We start from the raw sequence: 17,649 nt of genomic DNA on the forward strand, positions 1-17,649 counted from the left end.
TACTAAGCTGTATAACTCTGGTCAAGTCACTTAACCCTGGGTGCCTCAGCTTCCCTATCCAGTAAAATGAGCTGGAGAAGGAAATGGCGCACCACTCCAGTAACTTTGCCAAGAAAATCCCAACTGGGATCATGAAAAGTTGGACATGTCTGAACAACAACAACAACAAAAGTTTGCTTCCCTTTTCCCCCCTTCAGAATGTAATGGAGGCACATTTGATGGCCTATATATTAAACATCTAATGTGGCAATATCAGATTCAGTCTACATGGATGGTCACTAGACCCATGTTGAACCAGTATGAATAGATACAGACACAGCCCACTGAGTGAGGGATGATGCGGTAGCTGGTGTGAAGGACCCCAAAGTTACTCCATTGCTACTTTACCTGACTTGTAAGGCTTCTGAAAAATGTCAAGTGCTATACAAATGGAGATGAGTATCATTATTGCCGTTGTCCTTTGGCTGCCTCCTCACCCCTGCCCTCCATGGCAGACAGGATCACCTGTTTTATTTGTACCTTGGTCATGGAAATGTTGCTGGACAAGGATATGGGCCCATGATTTAATAGAGGGATGCCAGCTGGTTGGATAGCATTAGCAAAACTTATAGTGCCTTCAATGAGCCCAAGGTGCTTCCTCACGTTCATCGTCCATCATTTTCATTTTCTCTTTCTGTCCAGGGAACTGGCTATATTCAGTTCTATTCAACTCTTAATTTAGAGGTAATATTGTGAAAGGCACTGTGTCAGGCTACTTATGGAAGGACAGGAATAAGAACTATGCCAGATGAAGAGGGATGGAAGGGTTGCAACCTGTACTAGCAAAGAGAATATCTGTGCTGCTAAGACCCTGGATTCATCCATGTGCTGATTTAACAGCTCACCTAACAGATCTAGATCTCTCTGGGTGGACTGCTTCAAATATTCCCCAACTAGGAGACATACGTTACTGTTCAGATGTCTCCTCTCTTCAAACTCCAATAATTTAGTGCTTGATTATATATTGCTCCATGCTGTGTTCTAATTGTTTTATGTGTATAAGAGCCCTTGCATACTCCTTTTGTATTCTGTCAGCACCTAGCACAGAACTGGTGCTCAGTAAATCATTACTGACTCATCCACTTGGAAACTCAAAGACGCCAAGAGAAGACTCACTTGAAAAAAATAAACAAACCCCAAAACCCCAACTAATTTAGATGAGGCTATTAAAAAGTGTCATACAGATTATAACTAAGAAGATGCAGATGACAATTACAAAATTAAATAAAGTGATATTAATCCCTCTAGTTTCACAAAAGAGTAATTAAAAATGCTAGGCCCTGATTAGTGAAAATAATGAATCCTGTGAAGTGGTTGCATTATGTGAATTCACACTGCATATTTCCATTGGGGTGGAACCAATTACCATATTTTTGATAATTATTACTTATAACAGTGATTTCAAATACACACAACCACTTCACAAGACTAATCATTCACACTACCAGGCACCTGGCTGTGTTTCACTATTAAATTACTGTTTCTATATATCTTTTAGATCACTAATTATGATCTTGAAGACTTCAATTTACTTTCTGTTCATTCAGTGAATGACAAAGCAGTAAGGCTTCGCTCAAACTCTTGCTCTGTTCAGTTAGTAACAGGCACTAATTGTCACCCATCATCTTCCTGGTCCAATCAATTAACTAGAACTACCATTTGGCCTCATCCCAAGAACTCACCATATGCACACACTCCATTAGGGGCAGACGCACAGACTGGTTTCCAGACAGAGACACAACACACGCCGGGGTATCTGGTGTAGCCTCAAGAAGAGCCAACACAGCATCTACACCCATGCGACTAGCCTGGAAAGGAAACAATGTTATAACATGAGACCCAAAGACATCATATTAAAAAAGAACATCAAGGAAAAGTGATTGGTACCTTCCATTAGTAAGGATCTTTGGAAGAAGTCTACAATCTCAGACCCCTACCATTCTCAGGGTATGGGTTCTAGACATCTTTGTGAATAAATAGATGATAGGTATTTGTTCCTTACACAAAATACCTGGATAGTTGCTCGCATTCTCACTAGATAATTCTTTCCCCTTTAATTTTTTTAAGAGTCCTTTCTTTTACAACAAAAGAGAAAGCCTCAATTAGGCATTAATGGCTTTTAACCCTTTTCTTTAAAACCTACCAGCTTCACTTTTAGCAAGAAGGGTAGGCTTCACTCAGGATTCCTGATATTGAAGAAAACATAGCAAGTGCATGAAACTATGAATCCTCAATCTAGATGATTTCTTTAATTCTCTCATCCTATCTTTTATCTCTTAGCAAGTCCCTTAGCTGCCCCATTATAGTTCTGCCTTCTGGGCTCCATTCTCCTGGGTACCCAAGCTACTGTGGTAATGAATTAGAAGGACTCAGTCCACTTAGACCCTTTTAGGTCTGATTTACTTTTCTTAAACTGGCTACTTTCAAGCTGACTTTAAAATAAGCACAAGTGGCCATTAATGTCTCAGATGACAGAGCTCCTAACCAGATTAGAAATGGGATATTCTGCACTTTGCCAGACTATCCTATCAAGAAACTCATCCTGAATGTCAGCCAGTATATCTACTATTTAATAGGTGGAGGAACGGTTCCTTCAAATAGCCCCAAATAGACTCTCTTCTTGGAGACATGCCAAATAAAAAAGGGGCAATTATTCCTACAAACTTACCAGAATCCTATCAAAAGCAGAAGGAGTTCCTCCTCTTTGAACATGTCCAAGGATTGTCACACGAGTATCATATCCCAGCTGTTGAACTACGAGCTACAGAAAAATTCATTATATCAATGAGGGAACACAACAGTACAACAAGGAATTGTGTGTTATTTCTATATGAATAACACAAGAGTAATGTGTAGTAATAGACATACTTTACATCTTAGCTTAGAGAAATGTGTGTATTTCTTTTAACTCTCTTTTCTCTGGATATGACTAGGGAAAGTTGAACTTTCAGTTTTCCCCTTCTGAAGAAATATGGCAAACTAAAATTAAAACGAAAATACAAAATTTTTCTTGAAAAAATATGACAACTTTGTTGCCCAAGAAGGTAAGAAAAATATCAGTTATATATTAAAAATAACTCAACAATTTATATTAAACTATTCATAGCAAAAATGAAAATTGAGAGCCTTTGGGAATTTTCTTTCTTTCTTTTTTTTTTTTGATGAGGCAATTGCGGTTAAGTAACTGGCCCAGGGTCACACAGCTAGCAAGCGTTAAGTGTCTGAGGCTGGATTTGAACTCAGGTACTCCTGAATCCAGGGCAGGTGCTCTATCTACTATGCCACCTAGCTGCCCCTGGGAATTTTCTTTTAATCATCTAAATTGCCTTATATGAGGCAGTATGTTATAAAGGGCATGATATTCATTGAGGAGTAGGCTTGGCATCAGGAAGACCTAGCTCTGACTCTTACTAGATATGTGACCTTCAGCAAATAAGTCACTTAATTTCCATGGCTGTCAGTCAATGTTAGAGGATTTGTCTTCTAAATTATAGATACTGATGAAATCAGTATTTGCTTATGAAGCAGCAGAGAACTGAAAGATCACTGTACCACAAATTAGGAGACCTCAAACCTAGTTCCTAAAATCTTCTACCAACTAGACAACCTTGCACAAAGGACTTCATTCCAGTCTCCTGAGCTGTGAAAAGAAGAGGGTAGACTAGTTCTGCCTTTGGTTCCTTCCAGCTCTAACAGTCTGCTATTACAGAGGACACAATTGCCTCAAATACAATGGAATGGGATAGGAAAACAAAACAAAACTTTAAAAATGTCTTTGAGCTATATGTACAATGCTCTTCTTCCTGGGTATATCTGAAGTTAGAATCAAATATCACTTCCTGGAAATATTGGCAAAAGTCCTCCAAATTTAGAATGTTCATGTTTAAGAACAGTAGGACCCAACTGACAACAGCACAATTCGTGTTAAAAATAAAATCGGGGGGGGGGGGGGGTGGCTAGGTGGCACAGTGGATAAAGCACCGGCCCTGGATTCAGGAGTACCTGAGTTCAAATCCGGCCTCAGACACTTGACACTTACTAGCTGTGTGACCCTGGGCAAGTCACTTAACCCCCATTGCCCTGCAAAAAACAAACAAAAAAAAATAAAATAAAATCGGTACTTAGTAAATACCTGTTGATCATTTATATCACTAACAAAATCAATGGAGATATAACTGACTTGAACACTGAAGGTAGTGTTGAGGCTGAAGCCCAGGTCCCTCCCTTGTACCTCACCCAATCCTACAGCCTTGATCACCTCTAAGGGTTTGCTTGTGCCTCCCAAAGACTGCTTACTTCATGGAGCCTTGCAATAACAGCATCCTGTGGGATGAACTAAGAGGCCTCTGGGGAGGCAGGTTTGTACGGATAGATAGGTGGTACTAGCCAGGGCAGCCCAACAAAAAAGCCTAGTGTTGTCTGTTCCTTCTTCAGAGTTGCAAATAACATGGTGATTCACTTTCAGTAAACTCAAGATGGCTTTATTCCCAGACAGGCCTATTAGTTGGTGCTCCAGGCTAGAAGGTAACCAAGCAGAAGAGGACACCAAAGTGTTCCAGCAATCCAATTCAATCCAACAAATTCCGGTTTGTCTCTGACAAATATTCATTGTGTGACCTTGGATGCATTAGAGAAAGGTGCCTGGATCTCAAGTGTATTAAGATTTAGGCAACTTGCAGACTGAGTTGCAGAGAAGGATCTAACCTACACTGGTAGGGGAAGGTCTCTCATATGGGAGTTCTCTACAGCAATGAAATCATAGGCCTGGTCCTTATCGATAAAATGGGGTTAGCAATAGTAACTACTTCACGTGGTCATTGTGAAGATCATATGTGATAAAAAGTAAAAGTGATCTGTAACCCTTAAAGAGCTATATAAATGTGAATTACCATCCATATTGCTACCCCAACATGGAAGATGCTAGGATAAAATAAAGTCACTGGGTGCTGCAAAAAGAATAATCTCTTTGCTGTTAAAATCTATACTTACTCATCAAGTGGAAATTCTAAGGAAAAACATTATACTCTGGTGAGCACCTACCTTTATCCTTTTTTGTGTGTGTATGTGTGGGCAATGAGGGTTAAGTAACTTGCCCAGGGTCACACAGCTAGTAAGTGTCAAGTGTCTGAGGCCAGATTTGAACTCAGGTCCTTTTGAATCCAGGGCCAGTGCTTTATCCACTGCATCACCTAGCTGCCCCCTTTATTCTTGACATGCACTGTTCTGTTAAAAATTAGATGCTTCTTACCACTGCTGGAAGGCACTATTTTTGTGAGGGTTTATAAAAATAAATAACTGTATTGATAATTTCTCAGAAGCATTTCAGTAAAGGCCAACAACTTACATCCTTAACCTTCTCTGAAGTAATAGGTTTATTATGGATATCAATTGCCCCTTCTGCAACAATTATGATGTTCAGCCTCTTCTTGCGGGCACGGTTCTACAAGAAAAGAAAAGAAAAGAAATTTTTTTCAAAGACCTGAACCAAAGAAAACTATCAAATCCTCTGTCCCGCCTTCTGTTCTTTCCTCTCTTTGAACTCCAGAGAATAACTGAAGTCACCTGCCCATTTCCTATGGCACCATTCCACATCTATTAGGGGTCTGAGGAAACTTATATTAAAAAATGTTTAACTATAAGTTACATTTCCTTTGATCTCTTTTCATAAGAAGGGCTTAACACAGTGGTTTGCTATGCACATGGCAGGCATTCAAGTGATGTTTGTTGAATGTGTAAATATTCAATAGGAAGCTTGCCATTTATACTCTTTCAATTTAACAAACAAATATTTCTAGAGTGAATTATGTATGACACTCTGGGATGCTTTGAGAGATACAAAGAACTTGCTCTTAAGGACCTTAAAATCTAACAAGAATATAAAACAAGCATGCTAACACATATGAAAAAAAGAAGTCTCAAAATTTGACAAAGCATGCCTGTTTTTCTCATAAAATGCTATGTTAATGTTAGTCCGAGTAATGACAGCAGTTGATAAAGACAGGAAATTAAAAAAAATTTTTCTTTTTTTGCAGGGTAATGAGGGTTAAGTGACTTGCCCAGGGTCACATAGCTAGTAAGTGTCAAGTGTCTGAGGCTGGATTTGAACTCAGGTTCTCCTGAATCCAGGGCCAGCGCTTTATCCACTGCACCATCTAGCTGCCCAAGACAGGAAATTTAAAATGTAGATTATAAAAAATATACTTCTAGTCATAGCTATAGCAAAAATTACACAAATATTCACATTTAAACCTTGGGACCATTTTCATATTGTAAATGTGGTAATTAAATCAAACATGCAGAATTCTACAGAAATACATATTGTATTTGAGCTGAATACCTCTCCTCCCCCAATACACAGTTACATATACAATGGAAAGAGAAATCTAAAATTAAGCAAACTCTATATTTGGGAAAATTAAGTCTGACACAAAATTACTAAAATATTTAATGCTAAAGTCAGGTCTTTACACACACACACACACACACACACAAACTTAGAACATAAAATTATCTCTACTCCCTCTATATTACTTCATGCTACCCCAAAGAACCTCTCCTCCTCCCTTTCCTGGGTATTTTAAGATACCATTTTTATGGTACGTATAAACTGTGATAAAATAATGGGATTTGGCAGCCACCCAGGGGCCCCATCTGAAGATTGACTTGTAATTGATTGAATTGGGTGAGACTGAGAACCTACTTATGAATGATTAAATTGAGAACACACCTGGCCCTGAGTGGGGGTGTTGTTCTCAAAAGTTGAACCTACTTAAGGTTGATTAAATCAAGACCATGCCTGGCTGACCCTGAGTGGGATGTTGTTCTTAGAGGCTGTGGACTACTCCATTAATAGGAGACAACTCTCAAGCAATCAGCTTGAAGGACCTCCCCTTTTGGGGAGGGAGATAGGAAGTAGGAAGTTGAGGCTGGCTTGCTGGATCTTTTTCTTTTTGGCATGGTGGTGGCAGAGGCAGAACAGAGTAGAAAGATCTACTCCATGTGTTCTCTATAGAAGCGTGAATAGCTAAATAAAGGTGGCTTTCTCAACTTCTCTCTCTTTACTAACTTCTAATATACTTTAATAAATCCTCAAAAACCTAAACTTGCTGAATTTATTAGTAATCTTAGCCAGTTTCTCCCTCAAAACTGGGAGGGGGGGCAGGTTAGGACCCACATTAGATTTCACTCACAAAACCTAATATTCTGTAGACCTGTGGACTGATGATATATATATTCCAGTCATTACTATAGATAGTGAACTTACTAAAGATAGACACTTGTGATTTCCTTTCGCAAATCTCTTCAGTACTCATTATTCTTAGAAAATAAATTCTTTAATAAAATATTAAGATATATTAAAATGAAGAACAAGTAAGAATAACAGGCAATTAATGAGTATATTATTGTGCTTCTGTTCTCAGAACATTGGGTTTATCCTTTGATTAGACCCATTAACTCAAGAAAGTATTTTTTCATCTCCTGCTAGACATCCTAGTTTAACAAACAAAACTTTCACATCAAAAAAGGGAGGAAAGATACAAGATAATTAATGAGAAGCCAATAAAACTGAAAGCAAATTTAACCATAATGAAAAACATAGTTAATGGATTGAATGACATTTTCCATGTAACACTAAAGAGGAATTAAAATATGAAAACAGAAAACAGGCCCATTCTGGCTAGGGTACTTCGTGATATGTCAAGCTAATGAAGAGCCAAATGGATTTTCAGGCAAAATCTGGTCCCACAAGCTCTGAACCCACAGGCAAAACACAGTACCTAGCCTAAATGAATTACTGGTACTTCTGGGGAAAAGGGCATGGTTTTTTTTTTGTTTTTTGTTTTTTTCTATCTCAATATAGCAAGTACTACTGGAACATATGAACATTTGAAGACAGAGTTTATAGCAAAATGGCATTAAAATGATCTATCACCTCTGATAGTTTAACACACAGATGCTTCTCCCAGCCTTCTTCTGGTGGGTATTCAGGAATAAACACCCAATCTGCACCACAAGCCAGGGCACTTACAAGAGCTAGATACCTATTCAGGAAATAGCAAAAGGCAGATGTTACACTTTGTAGGTGACATTGCACTGGACTGAGAATTGAATAGAATGAAGAGAGAGGGTTGGACAGCATTTGGAGAAATTCCAATTATATACCCCTGGTATATATGGGGGGGGGGAAATTCCCCAAATTATCTTTTCCCCATCAACCTTCTTTTCCTAAGATGCTAAATGGCTGTGAATCATAGAAAACCACAATCCCCAAAGAGTTGAAATTACAAGTGATTCGATAATCATGGAAAGACAGGTGGTGGGCATAAATAGTTACATCTACCACACATTATAGACTCAGAATTTTTGAGTTAGAAGAGCTGGAAGAGACCTCAAAGGCAGCTAGTCCAAGTTATAACTAAGGAAGGATCTATTTGATGCTAAACCCAATAAGGGGTTATCCATTCCTCCTTTACCTAAAAACCTAAAATATGAGAGAATTCAATACCTCTTGAGACAAACCCATTTTGTTTTTAGACAGCTCTTACTGTTACTCAGTTTTTCTTTAAATTATCATTGATATTGTGTACAGAAAGTAACATAAACAGTAACATTTAGGAAATGATAATCAGAAAAGGAATTATCATTGATGTTGTATACAGAAAGTAACATAAAAAAAGTAATATTTAGTTAAGTGATAAGCAGAAAAGGAATTATCATTGATGCTCTGTACAGAAAGTAACATAAAAAGTAACATTTAGGAACTGACCTAGATTCAGTCCTCAGGCACATTAGGCAGAATATTTAGGGAGGACCTGTGAGAAAACTTGGACAAAAACTACACAGGATGAGAAGGTGTGGATGGGGCTTGATTTACTCTGATGGAAGGAACAGCAACATCACCAACATCAGAGATACTGTGAAATGAGTATACAGTGGCCATTAACAGCAACAGGCTGGTATGATGAAACGTATACCCAAACAAGAGTACTGTGTTTGCCAATAACTAAAAGCGTGTCACTTTATATTTCTGGGCCTCAGTTTCCTCATCTGTAAAATGAGGGGTTTTAGACATGGTGATCTCCAATGTCTCTAAAGCATATTATTTTCTAAACACTTACCCACAGTGTCTTCCCATAACCTCCAGGACAAAGGTCCTCTGATGACTGTAAGACAAAAAAATAGGGAACAAATAGAATTAATCTTAACACTGGTATGAATACCAGACAGAAAGATACAGGCATAGGGTAACTAGGCTCAAAGTAAGGTATAATTCTCCAGCCACTAGAGGTATGTAAATTGGCCACATAAAGACTCATTTTCTACAAATGCCAATCTGAGTTTATTCAAGTAAATGATTCAAAGTATCTGGTATGGAATAGTGTCTCTCAACTCATTGAAAACCGCGATTTTTCAAAACATATAGTTACTTTTCAATTAAAAAAATACACATTCACAGGATGTAAGAATTTAAAACTATTTCTAGAAAACTTTCTTATGCTTATTTCAGGGGAGTGAACAAACTTGTTTAAAACTGACTTATTTGCGATATAAGAAACCACTGATTGAACATGTTTCCACAAAAGGAACCCAGAAGTAGGGTGCCTGTGAAAACAGAAAAAATCCTGCTGAAATTCTCTTAACAAAGGACATTTAGGGACTAAGGAGAAAAGGAAAAATAAAGTGCAGACCCATTTTTTTACTCTCATACTTTCAAACACTCAAGTTGTTACCAGGATATCATGAATCCTGGGCTATTTAGATACTCCCTTCGTGACCTGGCATTCCAGTTTGTTTAGGAATGTTTTGCCAGGATTCAAATCTGAGCAATTACCTTGCCCAGTTCTGTTCTCCCTGCTCATTTCTTTCTAATGTTTTACCTCTGGGCAGTGGTCATGATGGCGTCCACAACTTCAATGATTCTGTGCAAAGCAGAGTCAGTGCCAATCGTCATATCGGTCCCACAGAAGTCATTGTCGATGGAGCCCACCATCCCCACGATGTTGAGGTGGGAATATTTCTTCACAGCCTCTTTGCCAATTTTACCTGTTTAAAAATAGTGATGATGTTCATGGTGATTACCACTAGATGTTCCAGGATTAACATGATGTTTAAAGAAAAACCATCTTGCATGAGAAACAATTTACCCATCAAGGTCATCTCATCGTCTTTGCAAATTTTTAGAATAATTTCTCAAGAATTTGGGGAAAGAAGGTTTGCCAAAGATAAAAATGTTTTCACATTATGAGCTGCTATTCAGACTGGTGTAATAGGAGAACACAAGTTGGCATTGAGAGAACTGGCTTCATATCTTGGTTCCGACTTTTTTTTTTTTTTGGTGAGCAAGTCACAACTTCTAATATTTGCACTACTAAGCCTCAATGTGCTGTAGAAACCTGAATTATCACTGGTGTCCTTGAAGTTCAGTCAACACAGAAACTGCCTTGGCAATATTTTAAATGTGTCCATATTATATGTCTCTCACTCTTGCCCTTCCTGGTCTTGTCCCTGACTTTCATGTCCTCTTTTCAGTTCCCTTCTATGTGTTGTGTTCCTTCATTAGAATATAAGCTTGTTGAGGACAGGGACTGTTCTTCTTTCTTATATTTATATCCTCAGTACTTAGTACTTTCTTTCTTCCTTCCTCCCTCTCTTCTTTCATGACATGCAAGGCCCAATAACATTTGGAAATCTGCCTTAGAAAATGGAAGTTATAGACTAATGATTTCTTAGGTACTCAAAGAGTACATACATAAGCCTATACCAAGCATTGCCTGAGATGGTCAAGATTAGCTTAGGTTAGAAATATGTGGTGACTTATTCGCTTACTTTCATCACTAAAGGCTCTAATGTGCCTTTTAATAGGAGTACAGGGAGCATAGACAAGCCCAGCTTTATTGTAAGAGACAACTCAGGGAGGAGACATTTGTAAGTAATCATGTTTGGGTATCTGTTTTATAAAAGAGCATAAACAAGACATTAAAAAATAGAAAAGGGGGGCAGCTAGGTGGCGCAGTGGATAGAGCACCGGTCCTAGATTCAGGAGGACCTGAGTTCAAATCTAGCCTCAGATACTTAACACTTACTAGCTGTGTGACCCATGGCAAGTCACTTAACCCCAATTGCCTCACACCATAGATAGATAGATAGATAGATAGATAGATAGATAGATAGATAGATAGATAGATAGATAGATAGATAGATAGATAGATAGATAAACAAACAAATGAATAAAATGGAAAAGGAAAAGTTCACATTTGGCTCTGGCTCATAACCATTTGTCAGGCATTCTTAATTCTCCATATGCAATTTATAACACTTCTTGGTAGTCACTTCTGCCCACCTAGCTATGCTTCAGTGGTCTTTCTGAATTACTAAAAAAAAAAAAATCTATTACTGTTACTATTATCTATTATAATCTATAGCCAGTTCATTCTGACAATGAACCTCTCCAGATGTGGGGTGCTCCCCATATTACTAAAGAACAGTCTTGCTGGGCTCAGATTCGGTCTTCTAGCTTTGTGGAATGTGTTGGAGTTTACACTCCACTGGAATGGCCTTAAAGTAATCCAGAGTCACCTCTATATTATGCGGGGCATTAAAACAGGACTTCAACAGAAATTATTAGTACATATGTACTTTTTTTTTTCTGGTGAGGCATTTGGGGTTAAGTGACTTGTGCATGGTCACACAGCTAGCAAGTGTCAAGTGTCTGAGGCTGGATTTGAACTCAGATCCTCCTGAATCCAGGGCCGGTGCTTTATCCACTGCACCACCTAGCTGCCCCTACATATGTACTTTTTAATTATTATTTAATTATTCTATTATTCAAATTTTATATTACAGATGCATCTGTGAATATATTTATATATGTCTACATATACATGGGATGTGTATTTACACACACACAGGCATCCATATACATGCTGGGCCTGAAGTCAGGAAGATGTCTTCCCAAGTTCAACTCTAGACACAGACACTTGCTAGCTGTGTGACCCTGGCAAATTACTTAACCCCATTTGTCTCAGTTTCCTCATCTATAAAATCAGCTTGAGAAGGAAATGGCAAACCACTCCAGAATCTTCATCCAGAAAACCCCAAATAGGGTCACAAAGAATCAGACATGACTGAAACAATTGAAAAATGAAAAAAAATTACACACACAATACATACATACATATATGGATGGGGTCACGAAGAGTCAGACATGACAAACTACTAAACAATAAACGTATCTAGCTAAATCTATCAATCTATATGGAGATACATATATATATGTGTGTGTGTGTATATATGATACATATATACATATATCAAGCATAGGTTAAAATAAATTCCATTATATTCTGTAAATAGGATTTTTAGAATGGGTGAACTTCCTGATTTAACTGAGAGGCTTTAAAAGAATAATGTAAATCAAAGTCCTGACGAGGTGACATAAGCAAACCTACTTCAAGTTACCACAAAAGTTGCTATCTAGAAAAGTTAATTGTCTCTGAAAGTGGTAGAAAACAACAGAAAGGCGTAAATGTACCAGTTTTAGCCAATTCTTCTAGTAGTCCACTCCATTCTTCACGGAAAAGGTTAGCTCCTGTTAAGCTTCCGTCTCCCCCAATCACACACAGGTTAGTGATTCCCTTTTGAATCAAGTTACAAGCAGCCTGTAAGCGGCCTTCCCGGGTACGGAATGCTTGGCAACGTGCACTGCCAATGACTGTTCCTCCCTGGAAAAAAAAAGATCATGTTCATTTACCTCCTTCTAAATAGATGGAAAGAGGTATAGAAAGATACATGTACAGTCCCATCTATGCATACATGAAACTATCAGAGAACATGGAAATTTCTTCTTTCTGGCCAGCCATCTGCAGGCTGGTGAGAAAGACATGTTAATCTCCCTCCTTAGGTTCTTGAACTGTACTAAGATAAAAGATAAAAGCAAAGGAGCTGCCATTCATTTATTCTATTCATTCATTTAACCAACATTTAAATGCTAATCATGTCCAACAAATTGAACTAGACACTGGGGAAATATAAAGATAATAGAGATAAGCCCTCATAGGAGTTTACAATCTTACTATAATTGTTTTGTTATAGGGTTTTTTTTGGGGGGGGGGGTGGAGACTGAAATTTTATCTCTGTGAGAAACTCCCAGTATGGAAACTCCATCAATATACAAGCACAACTCTCTGTAACTTATAGTCTTACACAGTTGCATGAGGTACTAAGAAGTTAGGTGTACCGTCCTGTAGGTCAGAAACAAGCCTTAAACCCAGGGTCTTTGTGAGCCTGAAGTTGGACCTCTAGTACCATGACTGCCTATCAGACTATAGAATGGGGAAATCTGAACACATATACAGATAAGTAGAACAGCGGCCAAGCTCAGTACTGGAGAACTAAACAATAAATGCTATTCCCTAAAGTATATATAAACCCCTAACGAGCCTGCATATATTCAGAAATAATGAAGAAAGTGTAGAGTAACAATATCAGTGCTTAATGATCATATTGTAGGAGCACTGAAAAGAATTAAATCCCCTTCCTGAATTGGATATTAGGATCTGTTTTAAGGGAGTGTCTTATTTAGGAGATCATCTTCAAAGGATTGAAGCTTTGTATTTTGCATTCAGGTCTCAATGTAAATTGAGAAAAGGAAAGGTAGGTATGTGCTTTCTTTTTGATAAAAACTGATATTCAAAAATCCAAACACATAACATATGAAGTAAAAAACAATTACTTATAAAACAAAATGATTCTTCACTAAAAAAAAAAAGATTTACTTAGGGCCTCCTTTAAATACTAACTACCCTGTACATTTAACATGTTTAAATTTGCAATAATTAAATCTGTACCTACAACCTTTCAGGAATACCACTGCATAAAGACAGGTCCATTTGCTGGGAGAAACTGTTTGTTCCAGAGAAGTTATAAATCTTCAATAGCCCTTACAATTGTGTGGATGCATTAATTCACTTAAACATAAACACAAATGCTAGATATGCATATATCTAATGCTGACTTTAAGGAACATTTTATTCCTTTCTAAACAAAAAGTGGCATACCATGTGAAATATAAAAAATCAGCACAATACCAATTAAATGGCCTTTCTATATGTACATCTATGCATACTATCACCCAGTCTGCCCCACAGTAAAAATTCAAATTTGCTCATGAACAATTTTCATTACCAATGACGCTTCAGTAGTATAGTTCAAGTGATTATACTCATCTGATGATAGCAACAAATAAGTAAATTATGGCTGTGCAAAGCCAAGGTGGATCTTAGGAAATAAATTGAAAGATATTTAGCACAGGCTGAAAGTTTTCTTGAGTGCTAAAGATTTTCATGGTTAAATCATTGGAGGATCATGTAAATTATAGTGTTGAAATGAAACCTGTAAGCTACAAATACTCCAATTTCCTGGAAAACATGCATATATAAAAGACTATAGTCTTTTTTTCTTTTTCTTTTCTTTTCTTTTTTTTCTTTTTGAAGCAAGGCAATGAGGGTTTAGTGACTTGCCCAGGGTCACACAGCTAGTAAGTGTCAAATGTCTGAATCTGGATTTGAACTCAGGTCCTCCTGAATCCAGGGCCAGTGCTTTATCCACTGCACCACCTAGCTGCCCCCATGTATAGTCTTAAAGAAGAAAACCCAGAATTTTAAACTTTAGTACAACTAGCTTCATTCACATACATACACACACACACACACACACACACACACACACTGCACAGTTTACTGCTTACTCATACAGCAGGATGGAAATGTTATTGCTCTTCTTATAGGAATATTATAATCCAGTAATGAGAAGATGTGGTAAAGACCACCACTCTATCCAATAATTTTTGGTCATTAGCATTTAATTCAGTGGGGCAGCTAGCTAGGTGATACAGTGGAAAGAATGTAAGGCCTGAGGTCAGGAAGACTCATCTTCTTGGGTTTAAATCTGGCCTCAGACACTTACTAACTATGTAACCTTGGGCAAATCATTTAATCCTGTTTGCCTCAGTTCCTTATCTGTAAAATGAGCTGGAGAAGGAAATGGCAAACCATCCCAACATTTTTGCCAAAACAAAACAAAACAAAACAAAACAACCCAAAACACCAAAAAAACAAACCCTCCAAATGGGGTCACAAAGAGTTGGACACAACTGAAAACTTAAGTATCTCCCAGTAGTAAACCAACTGCTGCTCTGAAAACTTCTCCCCTCCTTTCCTCTTTTGAAATTTCTTTAGTCAGCTGATGGACAAGAAATGTTTAATTTGCATTAAGAAGCACCTTTAAAAAATGAGAAGGGAAAAAATTATAGAATAAAAGATGAAAGTAAAGACTTAAACATTGTATAATGTACTAAAAACCTGTATTATTTTCAGACTCAAAGTAGCAAATGGGATTCTCATTATAAAAATAAAATTCTTCACAATAAAAATAATAGATCTATGTTTTTGTTCAGTCATTTGTATTCCATCACAATCACAACCCACAACTTGTTCAGCTATTCACCAACTGACAAAATGCCAGTGCTTTTTAGCAAATATTTTGCTTGAAGTACAAACCAAAGAAGACTACCACTGTCCTGCTGCAGATCAAACAAGGATGCCATCTCCTGCCCCAGGAACTTCTAAACTATTCCTAGGCATGGCTGGGTTTGATGACAAGTAGTGTTGAAATAATGCACCGAGGAAAGAGGTGTTCATTGGAAGCCAAAGAAATCTTTACAATTAAAAAAGGATTATGAGAAACCTGAGTCATATTAGGCACATTTTAAATGACCCCAGGCAAGGGACTAGAACAGGACTTAACAAATCCTAACTGGCAGATCAACAGAAAGCTGGGCAAATGGAACTGAACCAAGTCTTTGTGATGGGACAGAGATGGAAAGAGGGCAATGGCATGGATAATTTATTCCATCAAAGGAGCTATCTCAGACTTAACTCTTCTCAGCAATACAAATGGTCCACAATAATTCCAAAGGACTCATGATAGAAAATGCTCTCCAAATCCAGAAAAAAAGAACTGTGGAATTTAGATGCATATTTAACTGTTTCTACTTTTTTGTTGTTTTTGTTTTTTCTTTTTTGAGGTGTTCCCTTTTTGTTCTGATTCTTCTTTCACAACATGACTAATGCAGAAATGTTTAATGTGATTGATTGTACATATATAACCTATATCAGATTACTTGCTGCCTTGGGGAGGAGGGAGGGAGAAAGAAAAAATTGGAACCAGAGATCTTATAAAAACAAATGTTGAAAATTATCTCTACATGTAACTAGAAAATAATGCAATACTTTTATGATAAAAAATAGATTCAATTTAAAAAAGAGAGAGAGCTATAAGGAGGGAAGTGTGAGAGAGAGTAAGGGGTAGGGGCAGCTAGGTGGCACAGTAGATAAAGCACCATCCCTGGATTCAGGAAGACCTGAGTTCAAATTTGACCTCAGACACTTGACACTTACTAGCTGTGTGACCCTGGACAAGTCACTTAACCCTCATTGCCCCACACACACAAAAAAAAACAGAAAAGCAAAAAGAATTCACAAGAATAAGGGGTCCCCACAGGTAGAAGAAGACTTCTATTTGCTGAGAGGGTTTGGGGCAAGACAGTCAATGAATGAACAGTTATTAAGCACTTCCTGTGTGCCACACACCTTACTAAGTTCTAGTGTTGCCATGTTCTGCTTCTTCATCTCTCCTCTCAATGTGATAAAGCTGGGGAATCCTAATTTCACATTTTTCTCCTGAAAATAGCTATCCATGACAATGGGCAAAGATGCCAATGCACTTAGAAAAACAACCTCCTATCTTTAAACTTACTATTTTGTTCTTGTCTGTATGTAAAATCAAATTCTTCTGTACTTGGGATTTTGGTTTGGGGAAATAATGAAAACATATGAAAATGAAAAACTGCAAAATGTATGTGGCACATAAATTTGGGAAACTTGTTCATGGTTCTAAAGCAAATCTGTCAAGTTGTAGACTAGATGAAATGTGGATGTTTCAGCTCTTTCTCTGCTGAAGTAATTTTAAATCATTCAACTCTGCTTCATTTCTATTAATTCTGATACTTATTTTGGGAAATGTAAAAGAGAAATGGCAATGAGCATCTTCATTTTCTCTCTATGTTGCTGAGATAAGATGTTCTAAAATATTAAAAGCCCTATAATGCCTAGAGTGTCAAGTATGGTTAGATATATATACAAACAAAGAGTTACATACCACTTGGAGAATGCTGGAAACACATTCCCAGGTCACTTCAACGATATTATTGCCTCCATCTACCATACCTTGATAACCCTAAGAAAAGAAAAAATACCTGGTTAAGGGGAAAAAAATGGAGAGCAAATGTTTATAACACCCGATGCTTAAATGGTACAAAATGCAAAAACTGAGTAAAATCAAGTTTCTGAGAATTCTAGGATAGAAAAATACAATACTTAGTTAAAAGTCATTAAATTACTTACAATAAAACTCCATTACCAAACTATACTGATCAGAAGCTCATTCTGGATTGGTCTTTAATTTACCTTTATATTATCTAGAATTAAAACTTAAATTAATACTTAAAATGCAGACTAGCCCTTCTTCAGTTAGCTTGAATAAGTAAGGTTT

At 37.4% G+C, this 17,649-nt stretch overlaps 1 protein-coding gene across 4 annotated transcripts in view; it reads right to left on the reverse strand.

Moving 5' to 3' along the window:
- LOC122729745 (phosphofructokinase, platelet) overlaps positions 1-17,649 on the reverse strand; it is an 85,531-nt gene that overhangs the window by 42,224 nt on the left and 25,658 nt on the right. For all 4 annotated transcript variants that reach the window (XM_043968780.1, XM_043968779.1, XM_043968778.1 and 1 more), the window contains exons 3-10: positions 17,257-17,334; positions 12,572-12,761; positions 9,918-10,083; positions 9,159-9,203; positions 7,973-8,081; positions 5,384-5,479; positions 2,708-2,800; positions 1,722-1,847 (exon numbers count right to left, since the gene is read on the reverse strand). In XM_043968780.1, coding sequence (XP_043824715.1) covers positions 1,722-1,847; positions 2,708-2,800; positions 5,384-5,479; positions 7,973-8,081; positions 9,159-9,203; positions 9,918-10,083; positions 12,572-12,761; positions 17,257-17,334 — 903 coding nt within the window. The remainder of the gene's footprint in view (positions 1-1,721; positions 1,848-2,707; positions 2,801-5,383; positions 5,480-7,972; positions 8,082-9,158; positions 9,204-9,917; positions 10,084-12,571; positions 12,762-17,256; positions 17,335-17,649) is intronic.

This window comes from Dromiciops gliroides, chromosome 5 (genome assembly GCF_019393635.1).
Source record: "Dromiciops gliroides isolate mDroGli1 chromosome 5, mDroGli1.pri, whole genome shotgun sequence".
Lineage (NCBI taxonomy): Eukaryota > Metazoa > Chordata > Mammalia > Microbiotheria > Microbiotheriidae > Dromiciops > Dromiciops gliroides.